This window comes from Ambystoma mexicanum, chromosome 2q, assembly GCF_040938575.1.
Source record: "Ambystoma mexicanum isolate Mex_15411 chromosome 2q, UKY_AmexF1_1, whole genome shotgun sequence".
NCBI lineage: Eukaryota > Metazoa > Chordata > Amphibia > Caudata > Ambystomatidae > Ambystoma > Ambystoma mexicanum.
The window spans coordinates 628,577,879-628,597,452 of NC_090924.1; the positions used below are offsets into that span (position 1 = coordinate 628,577,879).

Sequence of the window (19,574 nt, forward strand, 5' to 3'; positions counted from 1 at the left end):
ACCCGGAAGTAACGTTATCGCGCCGGAACGGGAAATGCCATGGTGGCCATCTTTAAAAACACAATCCATTGCCATCCTCCACCTACAGGACCCTCTACACCCCAACTCCCAGGCCACCACGGACAACATGTCGAAGACCACCCGGAGAGGCACGGCCCGCCTGCGCAAACCACGTTTTACAGACGATGAGCTGAACATGTTAGCCGACACCCTTGTGGCAAATGCAGAAGTGGTGTTCTGCAACGACCTCAGGCGTCCAGCCCAATTCAAGAAAAAGGCCATCTGGGAAGAAGTTGCCCAGAAAGCAAGTGCAGTCGGCACCACCGCACGCACAGTGCGTGATTGCAAAAAACGTTGGGACGACCTCAGGCTGAGAGTCCGGCACATATTGTCAGCTAATCGGAGCCAGGGGCTGGCAACAGGAGGAGGACCACACTCCCCACTGAAATTGGCCAGATGGGAGGAGACCTGCAGCTCCATCATAGACGTGGAGTCCATCGAAGGAGTCGGTGAAGCAGAGTTTGGCGTCCCAACATCGGCAGATGAAGGTGAGTGTCCCTACTGAAACAGTAAAAATAATCATAATCATCCTCCCCCAAATGTGGCTGCTATGTCAGCCAACAAATGGGCCATCATGCACACCTACACATATCCATGTACACATTCTGGGTCTACCACCATCCCATCCCAATGCATGTTGCGGTCATACACGAATACACCCACAAGACACATTTCATGGGCATGTGCCACCCAGGACGGCCCTCCCAAAACACATCAATGTCCAACTGCACCCAACAATGCGTACATGTGGACACGACTACGCTATCAAAATCCACTCTTCAACATTGCATGTACACAGTCCCCTACAAAGCCACGAATGCAACTGATCAGATGGCGCCACATGTCCAATGACTAATGCATGCACAATGCAAGCGGAACAATCACTGATATCCTGCCACTCTCTGTCCCCCACATGTATGGATGCTGAAGTGATGAAGCGCAAGGGAGTGCACAATGCACAACACCAGCCAAAAGGCCTAGGAGGCAATCTGATGGCACAGGTCCATCAACCTCAAGTGGACCAAGGATGGGCCATGGGGGAAGCGGGCCAAGAACTGGTGCAAAAACAGCACCACTGACAAGTACACAGGATGAGCTGACACCTGCACCTGCATCCGTGGTCCACACTGGCAGAGGACACAGCAGGCATGGAGGATGGCACACATTCTGCTGCTGCCAGCACAATTGGGGAGATGGCTGCATCGGCAGATCATAGTGTTAATGAGGTAGCTGGGCCGGACAATGAGGGCGATGCAGGACTTGTCCACTCAGAGCCTGTAGTGCACACACCAAGCCCGCAGGCCACCCCACAGGACACACCTCAGCGGGACTCATCCGACCGGGGAAGCCATGGACAGTGGTCTACTGCCATGCACAGCCCCATGATCCATGCTGTGCCACCACATCACCCACCGACCACAACCCACACTGCCATACAGGACCATGAGGGACATCTCTCCAGGATGGAGGCCCGGCAGGAGGTGATGCAAGGCTATGTGCAGCAGTACCTTGCTGAAGGGGAGACAACACGCCGTATTATCCAGGACAGCACCGCGGCCGTTATCCAGGCCATTAACTCAAGTGCACAGCAAGTGCGTGATGGCTTCAATGCCTTGGGTCAGATCCTCACCGGGATTGCTGACCGCATGGACCAACGGCAAACCCTGCCCCTTGGATCACAACCATCTGGGTAATCCGCATCATCCACGCCATCGAGCTCGAGGCAGACCAGCCCCGTGCGCATGTCCCTGCTGAGTTTGCGCCGCTCAGAGATCCAACGCCCACCTCTAAAGGGGGCTCAACAGTAGCAGGTCCACCCTGCATAAACCCTTTGGGCATACATCCAGACACATGTCGTGCCATAGTTGACTTTGGGTGTTAGGGGGTGGGTGGAGGGTGGTGGTGGGTGTAGTGTGTAGTACTGGGGTGTTTGGGGGCATGGGAGTAGGTTGGGGGAGGTGGAGGGGTGGTGGTGGGTGTAGTGTGTAGTACTGGGGTGTTTGGGGGCATGGGAGTAGGTTGGGGAGGTGGAGAGGTGGTGGGGGCGTGGATTGTTGAATCATGTTGTACTTAATTTCTCACGAATACACCAGTTGTGTAACAAACATCACATGAGTGGACATTGCTGATTTTTTATAGGTCATTTTATTGCTTCATGGTGATTCGTGCACATGTGCCCACACAACCAGTGCCCACAGTACACAACACATGGCACCCTCTGCATTAAAGTACATCAGAATGATTGGTCTATGACCATTTTGCGCACTGCGCGACCCTCACGAGTTTCGCGTCCTGGCCTATGTCCTACTTCTACTCCTTCCTCTCCTTCTACTTCACCAGGTGGTGGCAGCTCCACGTCAGGTGGCAGGGGTATGTTCCGCCGGATGCACATGTTATGTAGCATTACACATGCCGTGATGATCTTGCCCACCTTCTCAGGCCCGTATATGAGTGCCCCTCCCGAACTGCTGATGCAGCGAAACCGTGCCTTCAAAAGGCCAAATGTCTGCTCAATGACCACACGTGTACGTGTATGTGCACGATTGAAGTCCTACTCGTGCCTGTTCTGCGGGTTCCTGACAGGGGTGAGTAGCCACGGCTCCAGGGGATATCCAGCATCACCTACATGGGAGCAGAAGGAGGTATGTGTGAGGATGAGGCTCAGTTGACAGGTGTGCTCAGCCTGTACATCATTCAAGTTCATATGCACTATCTCGTCATTGGCAGCCACATCCACATGACTGTCAGCCCTGTACTGTGCATGCCAATCCATAGAGGGAGTCTTGTGTGACATACATGACCTAGGGTCCTAGGATTTTAAAGCACCAGTCAATGTATGTCTTGGCTAGGGGCATTTTGCATGCAAATGTGAGGGCTGTGTGTCGGCGGATGACTTAAGAAACTACCATTCCCCCCAATCCATCTGCCGCCATGGCACAGAGGGCATTTCCCTAGCATATGCATGTACCTCCCCCCCAATCCATCCGCCCCCATGGCCCAGAGGGCATTCCCCTAGCATATGCATGTACCTCCCCCCAATCCATCTGCCCCCATGGCCCAGAGGGCAGACTCACCCAACAGCCAGCCACTTCGTACAACGTCTCCTTCCATGTAGCGGGGTAGTGAGGAGTTTCATAGCACCATGGCATCATGCGTGGATCCTGGGTATCTGACACAGCAATGTGTTATTATCTGGCTGGCATCACATACCATCTGCACATTGATGGAATGGTATAGCTTCTGATTGCGGTACACCGCCTCCACGGCATGTGGGACTACCAACTCTACATGGGTACAGTCGAGGGCACCAATTACATTGGGCATGCCTGCCAGTGCATGGAATGCTATTTTGGTGGCATTTGCCTCCTGTGGTGTCCTTGGTAAGGATATGTAGGCATTTGCATGCTTCAGTAGTGCATCCAGCGCTTGGTTTAACACAACAGAAAAGCATGATTGGGACATGCCATGCATTTGGCCCACTGTGTGTTGATAAGTGCCTGTGGCCAGGAAGTGGAGCACAGAAGCCACCTTCAGCAAAGGGGGGATGGCTGTGCGGATGTTGGTCAGGCTGACCAAGTCATCCTGTATTAATTCCACTATCTTGGTGATGGTGTCTCTGTCCAGGAGGTACAGGGTGTGGGTCTGTGCTGGGGTTAAGTCAAATGGATTGGCCCTTATACGTTGGATTGTTGGCTGTCTGCGGGGAGCGACTGCCTGCACTGGTGGGATTTGCTGGGCATGTCTCACCCTCCTTCTCCTCCGGCGTCTCCTCTGTGTTTACTGTTGTAGTGCCTGCTCAAGGAGTAGCAGTGCAGGCATGTCCTCCAGGCCCAGTATGGCAAGTACAAGTGGTAGCATTTTGCCTTGGAGGGGGGTGTGGTGTGTGGGTGTGCTCCTTTTGTGCTGACCCTGACTCCATTGCCTCCACCTGTGCTGATTGAGTGCACCTGTGGCACTTGGTTACACAGCAGTTTGCTGTTTACGGGTGGTCCGCGATGCCGGTCTTGCCGGCATCATGGTGGCCCTTCTTACCGGCATCTCGATGCCGGTATGTACTTGTACGTGTGACTCGTGGTGTCCCCTTCTTTGCGGCATGCTGGTATTAAGGCCTCCCCATCTGCGCGCGTGCCCACATGCCGGTACGGTGGTGCACGGCCACAGCGGGTCCTTGACGATGCCGGTAGCAACGGCATCTAGGGTCATGATACACCGGCCTGGTAATGGATGCCAGTATTGCCTTACCGGTGCCGTTCTTACCGGAGCGCCAACCTTGTAATGAGGCCCATTGACTACTATTAGTTACACTTTTAGTGGGACTTCAATGCAACTAATATTAATCTTATGTTAAGGAGGTGACGTGTAGATGATCTATGCACTCAAGTGATCAGTGGAAATAATTTAGATTGAAACACCACTGTGAAATTTCAGTTCTTGGACAAAATAGGTACTGAGTCAGTACCATAGTATGTTATACTAAATATTATTTTCAGCGTCTGAACTGTGCAATATAGTTTTCAGAAAATATTTTCTTTTTCTAGAAACATTTCAGAATTTCACAACTGGCAGGATTGTGCTTATTTACCCTCCAGTAGAGGATGGTTAGAGTCATAGCAGATTATGTTAATTTAACTTTTGACATACCATGCATAAGAACTATTTACATGTATCTATGATTATAGGGAAACAAACAGAACTTCCCCTGAAGAAGTGTATGTTACCCGAATCGCATTGCTTAAGCATAGCTGTTCAAACAAAAATCTTAGAGTATTATCAAGGTCCTATCATTGTTAATGATGAAATATAAGTGTGTTTCATACATATTCAACAATGTTTTGTAAGGGGTCAGAAGGAAAAGCCAGACCCAAAGGTGTGATGTTCTTGGTTAAAGACTTTTATTCAAATGAAAATGGGTTGGAAAAATACATCTCTGACCCTATGCTAAAGAGGATTTACCCTACCTATAAACTTGTCTGTGTAAGGATGTCAATTACTGAAAAGCCATCATTGTGTCCAAAATGCCCCATCCTGTCCCTCACACTACCAATTAAAGAATAATAAAGTGTGCAAGGAAATGTCTTCAAACTTGTATTGGCAGAAGAGTGTTCAGAACTAAAGATTAGAATAACTCCAACAAAAATGTTCCCCAAGGGGAAACACCTTGGACCCAGAGGGGTGTTTCCTTCCCCTGGATTCAAAATGGATGGCAATTTCACTTCCTTTGTCTTGTCTTTAAATCTCTTCCTGACCTTGCCCCCACATATCCCTCCTCTCTTCTCTCATTCTACACCCCCTCTCGCTCTCTCTGTTCTGCCGATCTCTTCCTACTTTCTGTTCCACAACCCCCTTGTGCCTCTTCTCGTTTCTGCTCCTTTCAGCTTCTTGCCCCCTACACTGAAACTCCCTATCTCTTTCTATCTATCCACTCCATCCCCACCTATTCCTCCTTCCGCACCACCTTAAAATCACTTCTTTTTCATTCCCCACCCTGACACCTTTTCCCCCTTTCACCTTTCTCTCTCTCCCTCTAGTACCCCGTCTTAGCTCTCTTTACCTTCCCCCTTTTCTCCTTGGTCCTCCTCTCTTCCTATTGACTCACTCTACTCCTTACTCTCTCCCCCTCTTCCTTTCCTTTGCCACCCCCTCCTCTCTTCTTCATCCTCATAAGAAAATTGTTCTAAATACTGTTTTATTGGTCTGTTTCATATATATTGTTATTTGCTTCTAATGTTTCATATTTGATGTATTCTTGTTGTTAAACTGTAAAGCGCTTTGGATTAAAGTGCTATATAAAAACAATAAATACAAATAAATACTAACAGTTCCTTTTGTGTTTCTCCTAGCTTCACAATGTTCCTGTTAGGCAATACATTCAGCAACAGCCTTTCTTTAACACAAGTATATCCTTTTATTTACTGTTCCTGTGTAGTTTTCCTTGCCTGGTATACTTCCCTGCCAGGACTCTTTGGGCAATTCCCACTTCCTGGTGTACTCTCCTGCCAGGACTTCTATTGTGTTGTCACTTGCCTGGTATACTTCGCTGCCAGCACTTCATATGCAGTTCATAGTTTCTCTCTATCAACAAAACTGTATATACCGTGGTGTGTTCGGTATATATGTCTGCGGTAATATTTGTTCAAACTTTGCCAACACTTGCATCTCATGCACTTGTATCTCTTTGGAACATGACTCAGTACCTTGCCTTGTCTGCATTCAAACAAACATCTTATTGAGATTTGATTCTGCACTTTGCCTTTTTTGCATTCGAACAAAACTTCTCATTGAGTTTTGAGTCTGCACTCTGTCTTTTCTGTCTTCAAATAAACTTCTTGTATTTTTTGTGTCTTTAATCTCAAAACGCTCAAACTGTCATTGGCTCGGTTGCCAGAACGTCCCGGGGTCCCCGCTTGCTTTAGGTCGACTCACCGGTTCTCTCCAGCGTCTATGGTCCTGATCGCACATCTGCAGCAAAGCTCTATGGCTCGCTTCCCACTCTGGATGCTGCAGACGTCCTTCTGACTTCACTCACGTCTCTGCGGTCACACACTTGTTTCCCTGCAGGTCCCAGTCTGGAGGACGCTGCTTTGTCGAGCTGCCGAGTGCCCAGGAACTCTTTTGTGGTTCCCGGCCTCTCCACAGCACTTCCTGCTCTAGCTCTCCGTTCCTCCTTCTGCTTCTGTGGATGCCTCTGCTCCATCACATCGGTATATGTCTCCCTCAATCGAAAGCCTTCTCTCTGGAGTCGACGTTGTCTCCTGCGTTGCCTCTGTCTGTAGTGCGCTTGCCAGCTTTAAATATCCTGTGGACAGTTATTTCTGTAGAACAACTTGCAAAACTCTGTGAACCACTAGCCAGAACCATGGCATCTTCCAACAAACGAACAACTAAACACTGGCCCAATCCGACCACCACCAACAGCCCCCCATCCAAGACCCAAACTACAGCTAGTCCCACCTTACCCAAGACAAACAATCCTAGCCTCAAGGGCGCACTAATAAACTCTAGATCGCTAGTTGCACACGCTACAAAGATAGCAGATATCATCCACTCTGAACAGCTAGACCTCCTAGCAGTCACCGAATCTTGGCTACACGCTGCAGCAGGATCCGCCCTCTCACTGGCCATACCAAACGGATATACCATATTGCGATCAGGCAGAACCGATACTCGGTGTGGAGGCATTGCACTCATAACGAGAAACAATCTACCCTGCAGACTAGTGCCATCCCCAGTCATCAACTCATGCGAGCTCATGACAGCCAAACTAAACATAAATAACACCCGGACACTTACATTATACTTGATCTATAGAACTCCAGGCCCCATTGGGACCTTTGAAGACGACATATCAAATACCATCTCGAATAACCTAAAAAACTCCTCCCAAGTCCTACTACTAGGCGACTTGAACTTAGGTTATAATGAGCCCAAAGACACATATGCTTCCAATGTGGCTATTATCCTAGCGGAACAAGGATTTACCTATATAGTGCTCACCCCCTCACACAACAAAGGCAGAACCCTTGACTGGGTAGCAGACTACAACTGCAACGCCACAATAGCCTCCATACCCCCCAGATTTGGACAGATCACCTCATAACCTTCACCCTAACTACCGCCAAACCCACCCTGGCACCCACACCTATAGCGCTGTCCATTCCTACCCGGAACAAAAAAAACATCACCTGTGACAAACTGCTACCTCTCATCCTCCCTACACTCAACAATATCCCGGAAAACCTGGACCCCGAAGCTATGGTTAAGGAATTTAACCACATCATGACCACATCTCTAGACTCTATTGACCCACTCAAACTTAGACAAAGCAAACCCAAACCCATCTCAATTCATGGTACACCCCTTCCCTAAAATCATTGTGCAAACAAAAAAGACATTGTGAGACATCCTGGCGAGCACAACCTTCTGACGTAAACAAAGCCAACCTCAACTCCACCACAGCCCTATACAAAAAAAAAATCATCCTCGCCAAACGCGAAACCTATAACGCTCGAATTGCCCAAGCCAACTCTAGCACGAAAGAACTCTTTGTCATCCTCAAAGAGCTAGAAGCACCCATCCCTGTGCCAGATAACTGCATCAAAGACCAACTCTGGTGCTCCAACATACAGCAAGCTCTAGCCAACAAAGTCACTACCCTTCAAACAAAAATTGCCAAGAAAAAAGCCACACTCGCAGACAACAAACCCATCAGCATCAACCTAGAGCAACCAAGTAAATCTACCAATCACCCCAGATTTAAGTTTTCCAAAGTCACCATAAAAGAAACAGAAAATACCATGCTATCTCTCAAACCCACCAACTGTCAAGGCGACCTATGCCCCGCTCAACTCCTAAAGGATGCTGCCAGGGATCTGGCCCCCTTTATCACGAAACGTATCAACTCATCCTTCTCCACCAATACCATCCCATCCAACCTCAAAGAATCATGGGTGCTTCCCCTACAGAAAAAGCAGTCCCTAGACCCACTAATACCTACCAATTACCGCCCGATTACTACAGTGCCTTTTCTCTTCAAGATCTTAGATAAAATGGCATACTCCCAGATACAAAAATACTTGGAAACCAACTCTCTACTAGGAACTAGGCAATCAGGCTTCCGGCCCCAACATGGGACAGAAACAGCCCTTTTAGACCTCAAGTCATAGATAGATGAACTCGGGGATGTAGGGAAATCAGCCCTCATCCTTCTCCTGGACTTATCAGCTGCATTCGACCTGGTTGACCACAGGGTCCTATGCAGCCACCTTGACTTGGCAGCTCACGTCTCCAAAGAAGCCATAGCATGGATACAATCATTCCTAACCAACAGGACTATGAGAGTCTTCGCCCCTATGGCAGCAGCCAATCCCATCCCCATAACTTGCACAGTGCCCCAGGGATCTTGCGTCTCACTCACCCTCTACAATATCTTTACCAATCCCCTATTCGATAATCTTGACCTTCTGGGTGTCACCTACACTAACTATGCTGATGACACACAGATTCTCCTACCACTTTCAGGTGATTACGACAAGGATTCGGCCTTGGTGAACAAGATATATCTCATCTTTCAGGTATGAATGGCCACCCACGGTCTATGCCTGAATGATGACAAAACAAAGATCATCATCCTGGGCACTCCCTCGACCCTCAAAAAACTCAGCCCCGAATACTCAGCATTCGACATAGACAACAATATCATCACTGTCGCCAAGGAGGTTAAAACTCTGGGCTTCTATCTGGACTCCCCTCTCTCCATCTGCAAGCAGGTCAATGCCCTGTCCTCAGCCACGGCATATACATGCAAACTGATTAGAGCCGGCAAGGCCTTCCTGTCAGAGGACAGTTGCATCACCCTAGCCAGAGCACTCATCTTATCCAGGCTGGACTACTGCAAAGCTCTATACATTGGAGCCAATAAACAAACCATCAAAAAAATCCAACTCCTACAAAATAATGCGCTGAGAGCAGCCTTAGGAATCCACAAGAGAGAACATATCTCTAACACCAGAAGAGCCAACAATTGGCTCTCCACTCTGGATAAAATAAAACTAAAAACTGCCTCACTCACCCACAAATGCTTAAACAATTCAGCACACCGCTACCTATCAGACAGATTCTCTTTGAAACCTACCACAAGAATCACCAGACTCGCCAACACCAACTACCTCTGGGTCCCCAGATACAAATGCGCCAAAATCGGAGGCAGCAGCTTCCAGGTCAAGGCAGCACTCCTATGGAACTCGCTACCACCCCCTCTAAGAATCAATCAAACCTATCACAAGTTCCGCCAGCGCATCACTAGCTGGCTCAAAGATGCCGACATCTAGACACAGACCTTGCTGACTCTGCCGGCACCCCTCTCTACACTGCATGCACCAACCGCATTGACTGCTTTGTACAATTATGCATGCTACAATGTACCTGTATATATCATAACCTTATTGTGCCCACATGTAACCAATCGGCACCTGCACACAAATGTATATTACATGTTGTAACCAAGCTTCGAATATCCTTGTGCCTTGCGCCTGAATACCCTCAGGTTTGGAGCGCATTACAAATAATAAACTAAACTAAACTAAACTAAACTTGTCTTCGCATTGAGCTTGAAGCTTCTGTTTCCTTGTACCAACTCCTTCATCCATGCTTTTGACACAGCCAAGACTACATGGCTTTCAGGAAGGGACTCAAAACCTGGCTCTCTCCCTAAAATCAAGTAAGAGACCGTTCTGACCACTCAACCTACCAGCACTGCCAAGAAATCGCTTGGTAACCTTTCTCAGGTGCCACCGTAGCTGATTGTGCTACCCTTATCCAGCCTAGAATTCAATAGCGAGGATGCAAAACAGTGGGTATAGTAGCACTTTCGCCCTAGGCTACGACTGGGCCTGTTGTTTGTCCATTGTCCTCCACAAGGCATACATTACGCTCTCATGCCAGGAGATATCCACCTCCAATGATCTACGACCATTGCGCTAGACTTGAAACCCGAATCCTAATAGCACATATGTACCCACGCCATGGAAGGAGTTGATCATAGCATTCCTCCTCCAGGTATACACTGCACTCTCAGGCTAAGAGATATCCATCTCCTATTATATGTATCATTTGCCCTAGACTCCTAACCCGAGTACTTATTGCACTTATGTACCTATGCCATGACTGTGCTTGATCATGGCCTCCTCCAGTATGCACTATGTTATTAGTACAGGAGATGTCTCTCCTGGCTAATCTTACCTATCTGGAAACCTATTGAGCAGAACTGCATACCAAGGACTTACTAGCACTTATATCTTGCTAATCCTCCTATCAGGGAATGTATTGAGCAGAACTAAATACTGTGGACCTCCTAGCACCTATATTGAATCAATATGATTTGGGCTTGGATCTGGTTGTCATCGTCCAACAGACATGAAATGTTTCGGATCATGTGATGCTTAACCTGTTCTGTCTAAGAAATGATCCCAAACTACTTCCGCGCAGGGCCCAGTATCACCTGGATTATGATGCATTATTGGGCCTGCTCTGATCTCTTGCTATTATTTATTATTCACTATGCTCCCCTATCAGATAAGTGCCCGAGCGCTTTAGCACACCCAGTTCTCGCTAGGGACTTTGATGCAGTGCAAATTCACATTTCCAAACCATAAATTAGGATGGGAATTCCTGACCACCCGCAGTAATCAATTACCTGTGACCCAAAATTTGTATCTATTAGTGTAAAGACTGGAGGGGGGGTCTGTACTTCTGCTCTCTATATGGTAGAGGAGAGGCACAGAGGACCCCAGCCAAGAATCTCTATTACAGTAGCAATGGACGGGCAATCAAGGCCTAGCTTCTCAGGAGGTGATTCAGGCTGGTTCCTAAGTACAGTGTAGTGCACAAGCCCCCACAAAGGAATGTCCACACACTGTATTAGTTAAAACACAGTCTTTATATAATTAATATTCAAGGTTATGTACACTATCACAATAACTCACTTTGTGCTCAGAAAATCTACAATGGTAAATATTTACAGTTCTAAAGTGGTACCACAATTATTATCAGATCTCATTAAAGTGCATCAACTATACTCTGGTCAAATGTCACACAGATCACTTAATAAAGGCAACCAACAATAGACATAGGAGGAAAGCAGTTGGTTAGAACAATTGGCAGAATACTGGCCCCTACCACTAGACACAGTTCTGTGTAGAGATCCCTCCACCTGGGCAACCTGTAAAACAAAGATATAACATAAGCCCAGTCCATATATTGTTCTATAAGTCTTCTTTCCCTCTGTAATGTTTCTACCCCCCGAATGTACCTGGTGGAGCAGAGTTCTTCGAAGAGGCGTTGATGGATCCTTCTTGAGTAACTCTCTTTAAAGCAGAAGCCACGGATTGTCGAGAGGCATCGAAGAAGGTGAACTTGGCGTCGACGATGAAAAGTTTGAGGGTGCTGAGACCACAGCTTTGATCCAGGTGGTGCTCGTCGGTGACATCCTGCGAGGATGAGGTTTGCAGGGCACCTCGGCGATTGATAGTTCAGGACCGCAAAGAGTTTCTGAAGAACTGTGGCTCGACAAGGGTGTCGAGTCGTCGAAGTCTTTGTGGTCTTTAGTTGGCGGGAAACCCACCGGCGGATTCTCCTCAGTGCGATAGCGTCCTCGACTTTCTCCGACAGGATAAAGCGTTCGACGGTGCTGACAAGGGAGTCCTTCAATTCAACCGTCTAAGGCAAAGGAGCGGGCGGCTCCGGTCGTCGGCGGCATGGCGTCAAGCGGTCCCCTCTTCTGGGCCACACTGCTTCGACGGGCCTTCAGCGGTTACGGCGATACTCCGAACCATGGTCGACGGCAATGGACTTCAATGGGTCGATGTCTGGGTGCTTCACTTTGTTCTCCTCGGCGGTCCCCATCTCCTGTCGGCAGCCTTTCGAGGGTCTGACTTCCAGGGAGCTTCGGCGAAGGTTGGCGGTGCTCGATGATCCCTCGGAGCATGGGAAGAGGGAGCCTAACCAGGTCCTCTCTCGGATCAGTCCTTGACAAACTCAACAGCTTTCGGATCGGGTCCAAGCAAATGCAGCTGCAGTTCTTCTTCTTCCAGCTGGTCGTTGAGGATAAGCAGTTCCAGTTACTCTTCAAGTGTCAACTCAGCTTCTGAACAATTTCCAGTGGTGAGGGGTCCCCAGATATACTATTCTGTCTCCCATCCACACTGCTGGGTCACACTCAGCAACCAATCATACAGAAGGGCATTCATGCAGTCAGTCAGCCAATCAGGCATACAGTGCATTCAGGCCATACTCCTCCCTCTCAGACACTCACAACAAGGAATGTGGATTGTGACAAGTACCCAGCCATGCAACACTACACACTGCATTCATGTCAGTTTTGAACAGGACTATCTCTCATACCAGAAACCAGACATCCACAACAAGAATTGCATATTGGTCACACACTCCATTCACCCAGGTCCCACCCACGGGGTGTACCCACAACATACAGTCACTGGGAAGACTCCAGCCAGTAGGGCCTGGACTTGACAACAACACCATATATGGAACTTCCACCCAACAGCCAGTCAGGGGGAAGGGACAGAGTCAGGGCTTCCCAGGACTTTGGGAAAACAAGGTAACAGGCAATAGAAAGCAAGAGGCCACAGGAGCCATCTTGTTTCCTATCAGGAATCAACTGATTCCAATGGCAGGGCCTGGGTATCCCAAAATGGAGGATACTCAGAGCACCTGTCAAATTCAGCATGGAGCTGCCACCAGCCCATACTCTGCTCTGTGGGCCACACACAGATACCCAAAAACATACTCTAGGGGCACAGGGTTGCACCCCCACCGATAGGTGCCATGGGTCTGTACACCAAACCAAAAACAGGAAGAGCTGCAATGCCAGGAGTCCCACATGGACTCCTGGGCAGAAAACAATACAGAACACAAATGAAAAAGAACTACAGGACAAGGACAGGGAGGCCCTGTCCCTCCAATGCATTTCCAGCATCACAATTAGCACTTATGCTCTAAATTTAGTTCCACCTTCAAGGGAATACACTTTAGAAATCAGGCAACAAAACTGGTGAGGCAAGCAACAGCAAGGGACATCAATTAGTTGTCAACTTTAAGTCAGAGCTGAATATAGAGAGGAAGAATATGATACACTGAAAGCCGGTGAAGCCTATCAAAAATCAAACCTGACACCGGACCGAGAGCAATAACTGTTAGTCAGACACAGCACATACAACCAGGCCTGGCCTGATGCTGGACCTTTGGGTACACTGAATACCAGTCTTCATAGCTAGGATGTACTTGTACATCACCACAACAGGCCCTTGAAGGTCATCAAGGAACGGGGTCTCCGTCTAATCTACACAGATACTTAAACAAACAAATATGCTAACTCTATCCTCTGCAGCTATTAATATCGATTAATTTGATCTAGCTGCACACGTACTTATACACCTCCATGAACACCTCAACAGTCTTTAGAACGCAGTTACACCCCATGAAAAATCATCATAGCTGCACACATACTCCCATTTTCAAACTCACACGCTGCCAGAATACAGCTACCCAAGTCCAACTGGCCTTGTTACACACATTCTACTGAACTCACACAACCACTGCACCATGCCCAGTACTAGTATGCAGCTTCACACCACTTAATTGGCACCTCTTTGCACACATACTGAGTGCACCCAAGCACTATTTACTACTCTACCCTCTCCACTGATCTGATTACAGCCCCCAAGGGCGTTCAACCCACAGCGTTTTGAATTCATACCAATGGTAAATGGCGCTATACAAATGCCCAATAACATAACATAACATTTACCCATTCATGAAAAACAGGCAGATCTTCCATGGTGCCATTCCATAATAAAATGATTTCCAAAGGCACGCTTTTCCAAACAATTATTTTTTACATTGTTGATATGGTTTTCCTTGAATATGGACGTATATAAATTGGCTAGGTAAGGGGAAAAAGCTGCTCCATAGCCGTGCCTTTGATTTAGAGATAGAATGATCCTTTATAACAAATACTTTTTTGTCATGCTATTCTTAGAGAGTTAATCATGAATTCTAATGAATTGTTATGTTAAGTTACGGAATTACTGTGATTTCTTATTTACCTCAACCCTAAACTTAATGAGGCAGCAAGGCTGTTGACACCAGTGCCCTGCAGATCATGGAGGATCACAGTGGAGGCTGTGTTACTCGCTCTTACTAATGTCAAGCGTGGAGACCTTGATTTATAGCTTATGAAAAGTTGTCCTTTTTCACTTGCAAGTGGCAGCGTCATGAAGTGGCCCCTGTTTGATTTATATTTTCTTTCTGAATGTGATAGTCATTGTTTCATGGTGACGGGAGAGATTTAATGAGGGAGAGAGATATCTAAGGAATTTCAACCATTCCTTTGGGGTTGAAAACAAGGCATTAGTGTGGAAAAATGTGGCAATGGCATCTCAAATACAGACATAGGGAGTACACTGATCTCGAGTAAGGGATTTTGTTGAAGAGACAACTAGTGGCAATATACCTAACCAGTGCTGAGTGTTGAGTATTTTCACACTGAAAAGATTGGGGTCATTTGTTCCAGAGATAAGATGCAGCCAATGAGAGATGATGTCCTTCTTGTATTGGAAAATGAACAGGAATAACCCTAATATAGGGTATATATAGAATCAGTAGGGGGTTTCGAAAGGATTTGGAGGAGCCACATAAAGCTTTAAATCCCTGCTGGGAGCCTATAGAGTGATTGAAGTGCTGTGCTGATACACTTTAATGTGAGTAGGGCACAATGTGCACCTCTACGCATAATCTTTTTGTTCATGTTTCCAAACGAGGAGAAGACATGACAACCCAATTAACTAGTTGTTACTGAGCCATGGTGAGGTAGAAATAGTTTATGCCCAGGTCTCCTGGAAGTCAGGAAGCTGGGTTCTAGATACTTATTTAGGTAATTGGAGGTCTGGGTACTGGGCCAGACATGGGAAGATAAAGATACATTAAGATGTGCTACACCTTTGGCACATAGAAACTGTTGCAATTGTCTCAAAGTAGACATTATTTAGAGTACGGCTGTCTCACATTGTATTGCTATGTCACGAAAGGGCAATATTGGAGCTGAGAACAGATCCTTCAGGCACGGGGAGAGAGAATTATGACCCCTAATGATATCTAATTTGGATATACCTAAAAGGTGGAGCTTGTATCAAGATGATTATTCATACTACCATTGAGTTTAAGCCATCTTGACCTCATCCACTGGTAAATATTCAAGAGGTAGGGTGATTGGACAATTAGTGGCGCATAACTTCTTTTCAGGCGTCATTGGTATCAAGCATACATTTCTATTCATTGTTATCAGACAGCTTTGACACTTGTAAACAACAATGGTGAGGAATGGGTTGAGCCTGTCAGGTGCACGTCTAAATCTGGATTGTCTTTCTTGAATTTCAGAGTCTAGCTTGCAGACTTTCCAAAAAGGTCACAGCTATAGCTACAAGTATTCAACAACAACCAGTACATTTTTACAAGGGACGGCATATGAAAAAAGCGGCATCACACTTGAAGGTTTGGTTGTTATTGAAGCACTGGGAAGATGCCACCTCGTTTTAAAGGTGAGTCAAATTTAAGAAATAGGCAAAGACATTAACTACTGTAGGTGTGTAATATCCTGAATCCCTGTAACAGATACCCCCAAAACCACAGGCATCTTAATATTATTTCACAACAATGGTGCTATGTTTCATTGTTTAATGCAACCATGCTACTTGTGTTTACTCCTGTTTCAGTAGTCTTGACCATGTTGGAGGTATGTCAGAAAACCCTAACTGTATTGCCCAGTTGATGAACAAGCAGCAGGGTGCTTTCCTTTGTCACTGTTGTGACAGCATAGAAGCTGCTTCTTGTGTTAATGGATCACAATAAGGATACTTTATGTGTGAATCACAGATGCATCCCTTAGACCCAGAGCGGTCTAAAAAACTGAAGTGTTTTATAATGGCGCAAAACCATAAGAAAACGTTCTATGAATCAGACCCAGAGTCTTTATGAGGCATTCCCCTGGAAATGTTTTCTGTGGATTACTATCAGTACGTCCGTATAAATGGACACCACCAGTCATTGCTAACTGTACTTTCTTATGACTTCACTTGCATGGCAACACCATATGCAATGCTGCTATAACATAGTACTTGCTTTCCCATGTCCCCATATCTCTGAAAGGCTATAGCAGAGAGGTCTTACGGTTAGGTTAGCCAGTATCATTAAGCTATGTTCCTAAAACATTGTTAGGTTATAGTTGTGACCACTGAACACGAATCGTGGGATCGCCCTGATTGCATATCAAGTAGCCTAAAAATCTTTCCATAATTCCATAATTAAAACACAGGGAAGGAACCAGAGGGCGCTTCTATGTCTAGTCCCCTTTGCCATGACAACCATTGTTAAAGTCTCAATTGATCAAAATTCTAGATGAGGACACATAACTAATGAGCATTTTTCCCCTTCTCGATAAAAGCAGCCTGATGAGGTTGAACTATTTGTTTATTCATTTTTATTTGTTATTTTTTTATATACAGGGAGGAACAAAATAATGTACAATAGATAAGAAATCAGCTTTGATGGAAAGCAGTGAGCTTCCTAAATTGGGGTGCGTTTAAGTGATGTGAAATTCTGACCAGTTTGTGGGGGGGGAGTAAATGTAGCAGTCACCGGAAACAATAAATGGGTGGACATACATAGATGAAGGACAACCAACATTAGACATTTTGTAAGCGCAAATAGGTGGTACAGCCACCTGTGTTGGGGATGTGATCATGATGGATGAAGTGCTATAGTGGAGGCAAAGAACATGGGGGCAGAGGAAGGTTAGAGGCGAGGGAAAACTGTTATCTATAAGGCAGATGAGAGGTAGGTTAAGGGGGTAACTCAGATGCGAGGAGGGAGGCTTTTAGTTTGGTTTTGAACAAATCCGTGTGGACTGTCTCTCGGATGTCTAGGGGAAGAGAATTCCATGCAAGTGGAGCAAGAAGAGAGAAAGAGTGGAAGTGAGAGAAAGCATACAGTGGGCAAAGTGCCACAAGGGTAGTCAAGGAGGCAGAGCGTAGATTACAAGACTTGTAGAGTTGGATAAAAGAGGATGCATACAGTGATGCCTTACCATGGTTAGATTTGTGAATCAGCAGAGAAATTTAAATTTGGCCCTATTTTGAATTGCCAGCCATCCAGCTTGGTGACAGTACAAGGAAGTAGGTGTGAAGGGAGGGAGTTCAAAGAGACTCCTCGTAGTGAAGTTAATGATCTTGTCGAGAGGACAGAAAGAATAGTTGCAGAGACTAAAGAGGATGCTGGTATAGTACTCCAGTTTAGAGAAGACAAGCGTTGTTAAGAGATGCTTAGCAGTATTGAAAGGAAGGAGGTGCCTGATTTTGATTTTCCTATTATTTTGGAGGTTGAGGCAAGGCACTTTTGCAGTTTTGGTGATTAAAGTAGAGATGATGCGAGAAGGGTCATCGGTGAATCAGAGGTTTCTAGCTGAAGAAGGGTAGGGGAGAGTGTCAGGTGTGAACTGGATAGGCAGGGGAAGAGAAGAGAGAGAGAGATTGGCTCGGGAGAAGAGCACCTCTGTTTTGGTAGAGTTTAACATCAGACAATAATTCAAAGCCATCCAATATTTGATAACAGAGAGACATTGGACATTTTGATAGAGATATCAGAGGAGAGTTCAGGAAATTATTCAGGTGTTGTCCGCAACGAGATGGTACAAGAACCCAAAGGAGGAAATGAGTGACCAAAGAGCAGAGGTGGACTGTGTAAAGAGGAAAGGACCCAAGACAGAGCCTTGTGGAACATTAGCAGCTAGAGTAGTGAGTTGAGAGGCATTGTTGCACCAGGATGCCGAGACGTGTTGAGGTGGCAAGTAGGATTCAATTCAGGTAAGGGCTTGATGATGAATTCCACAAAGAAAGAGTTTTAAGGAGATCAGAGTGATCAACAGTGTCAAAGGCAGCGGACGGGCCAAGGAGAATTAGGATACAGGATATGTTGGTGTGCTTAGCAGAGGTGATGAAGTTGGAGGCATTCTTGAGAGCAGTTTTCGTGGAGTGATGGGTGCAAAAACCTGATTCTAGGGGGTCTCGAAGGCTGTGTATGTCTAAGAAATTGATCAGATGGTTGAGCACAACCCTTTCAAGCACTTTAGAGTAGTGCAGAAGGAGAGACAATGGGTGAAAGTCAGCCTGTAGGTTTTGGTCAGCCCCTAGACTTTTTAGGAAAAGGGGTGACATGGCCATTTTGAAAATAGAGGAACAACAAGCAGAGTCGAAGAACGGGTTGAAGAGTTCAGCGAGCTGAGGGGCCACTAAAGGGCAATAGGCGTGACTAGCTGAGGAGCAAGAGGGTCTGATGGGGCACAGGAGGGGTTTGCCTTCATCAGAAGAGATAGGACGTCTTTGTTATTAGTGTGACCAAATTGGGGGATAGAGGTAGAGGATGATGGTAGAATAGGCGGATTGTCGAATGTAGGAGGAGGGAGTGTGAGGAAGGTCAGGAGAGAGTCTCTAATTTTGGAAATGTTTGCAGCATAGTATTCAGCTAGGTCATTAGCTGTGCAAGTGGAGTTGATAGTCACAGGTTTAGGAGGAGTGGGGAGTGTAGCATGCCCTGTAGCCAGTGAGGATGATTGCGGTGCGAACTAATGAGGGTGAGGCAGAATTCCCTTTTCTCTCTATCAAGAGAGGACTTGAGAGGGTTCAGGGCAGAGAGTCAGAGTTTCAAGTCCCCAAGTGACTGGGTACACCTCCATTTCCCTAGCAGCTGAAGCATGGCTGTGCAGAGAGAACGTATGAATGAGGTGACCCATGGTTGAGGATGCTGAGACGTATGGTTGAAAGTTAGCTGTGGGAAGTGAGAGGATAATGTGACATCTAGTAGAGATTGGAAGCTGAGGAAGGCAGTGTCGATGGAAGAGGCATCAGGTGAGCATTAGGAGAGTGAGAATTGCAGGTCAGACAGAAAGA

General features: G+C 46.6%; 1 protein-coding gene across 2 annotated transcripts in view; it reads left to right on the plus strand.

Moving 5' to 3' along the window:
- The window catches only part of LOC138569646 (uncharacterized), a 1,436,407-nt gene that overhangs the window by 57,649 nt on the left and 1,359,184 nt on the right, over window positions 1-19,574 (plus strand). For both annotated transcript variants that reach the window (XM_069647797.1, XM_069647798.1), the window contains exon 3: window positions 16,012-16,172. In XM_069647797.1, coding sequence (XP_069503898.1) covers window positions 16,012-16,172 — 161 coding nt within the window. The remainder of the gene's footprint in view (window positions 1-16,011; window positions 16,173-19,574) is intronic.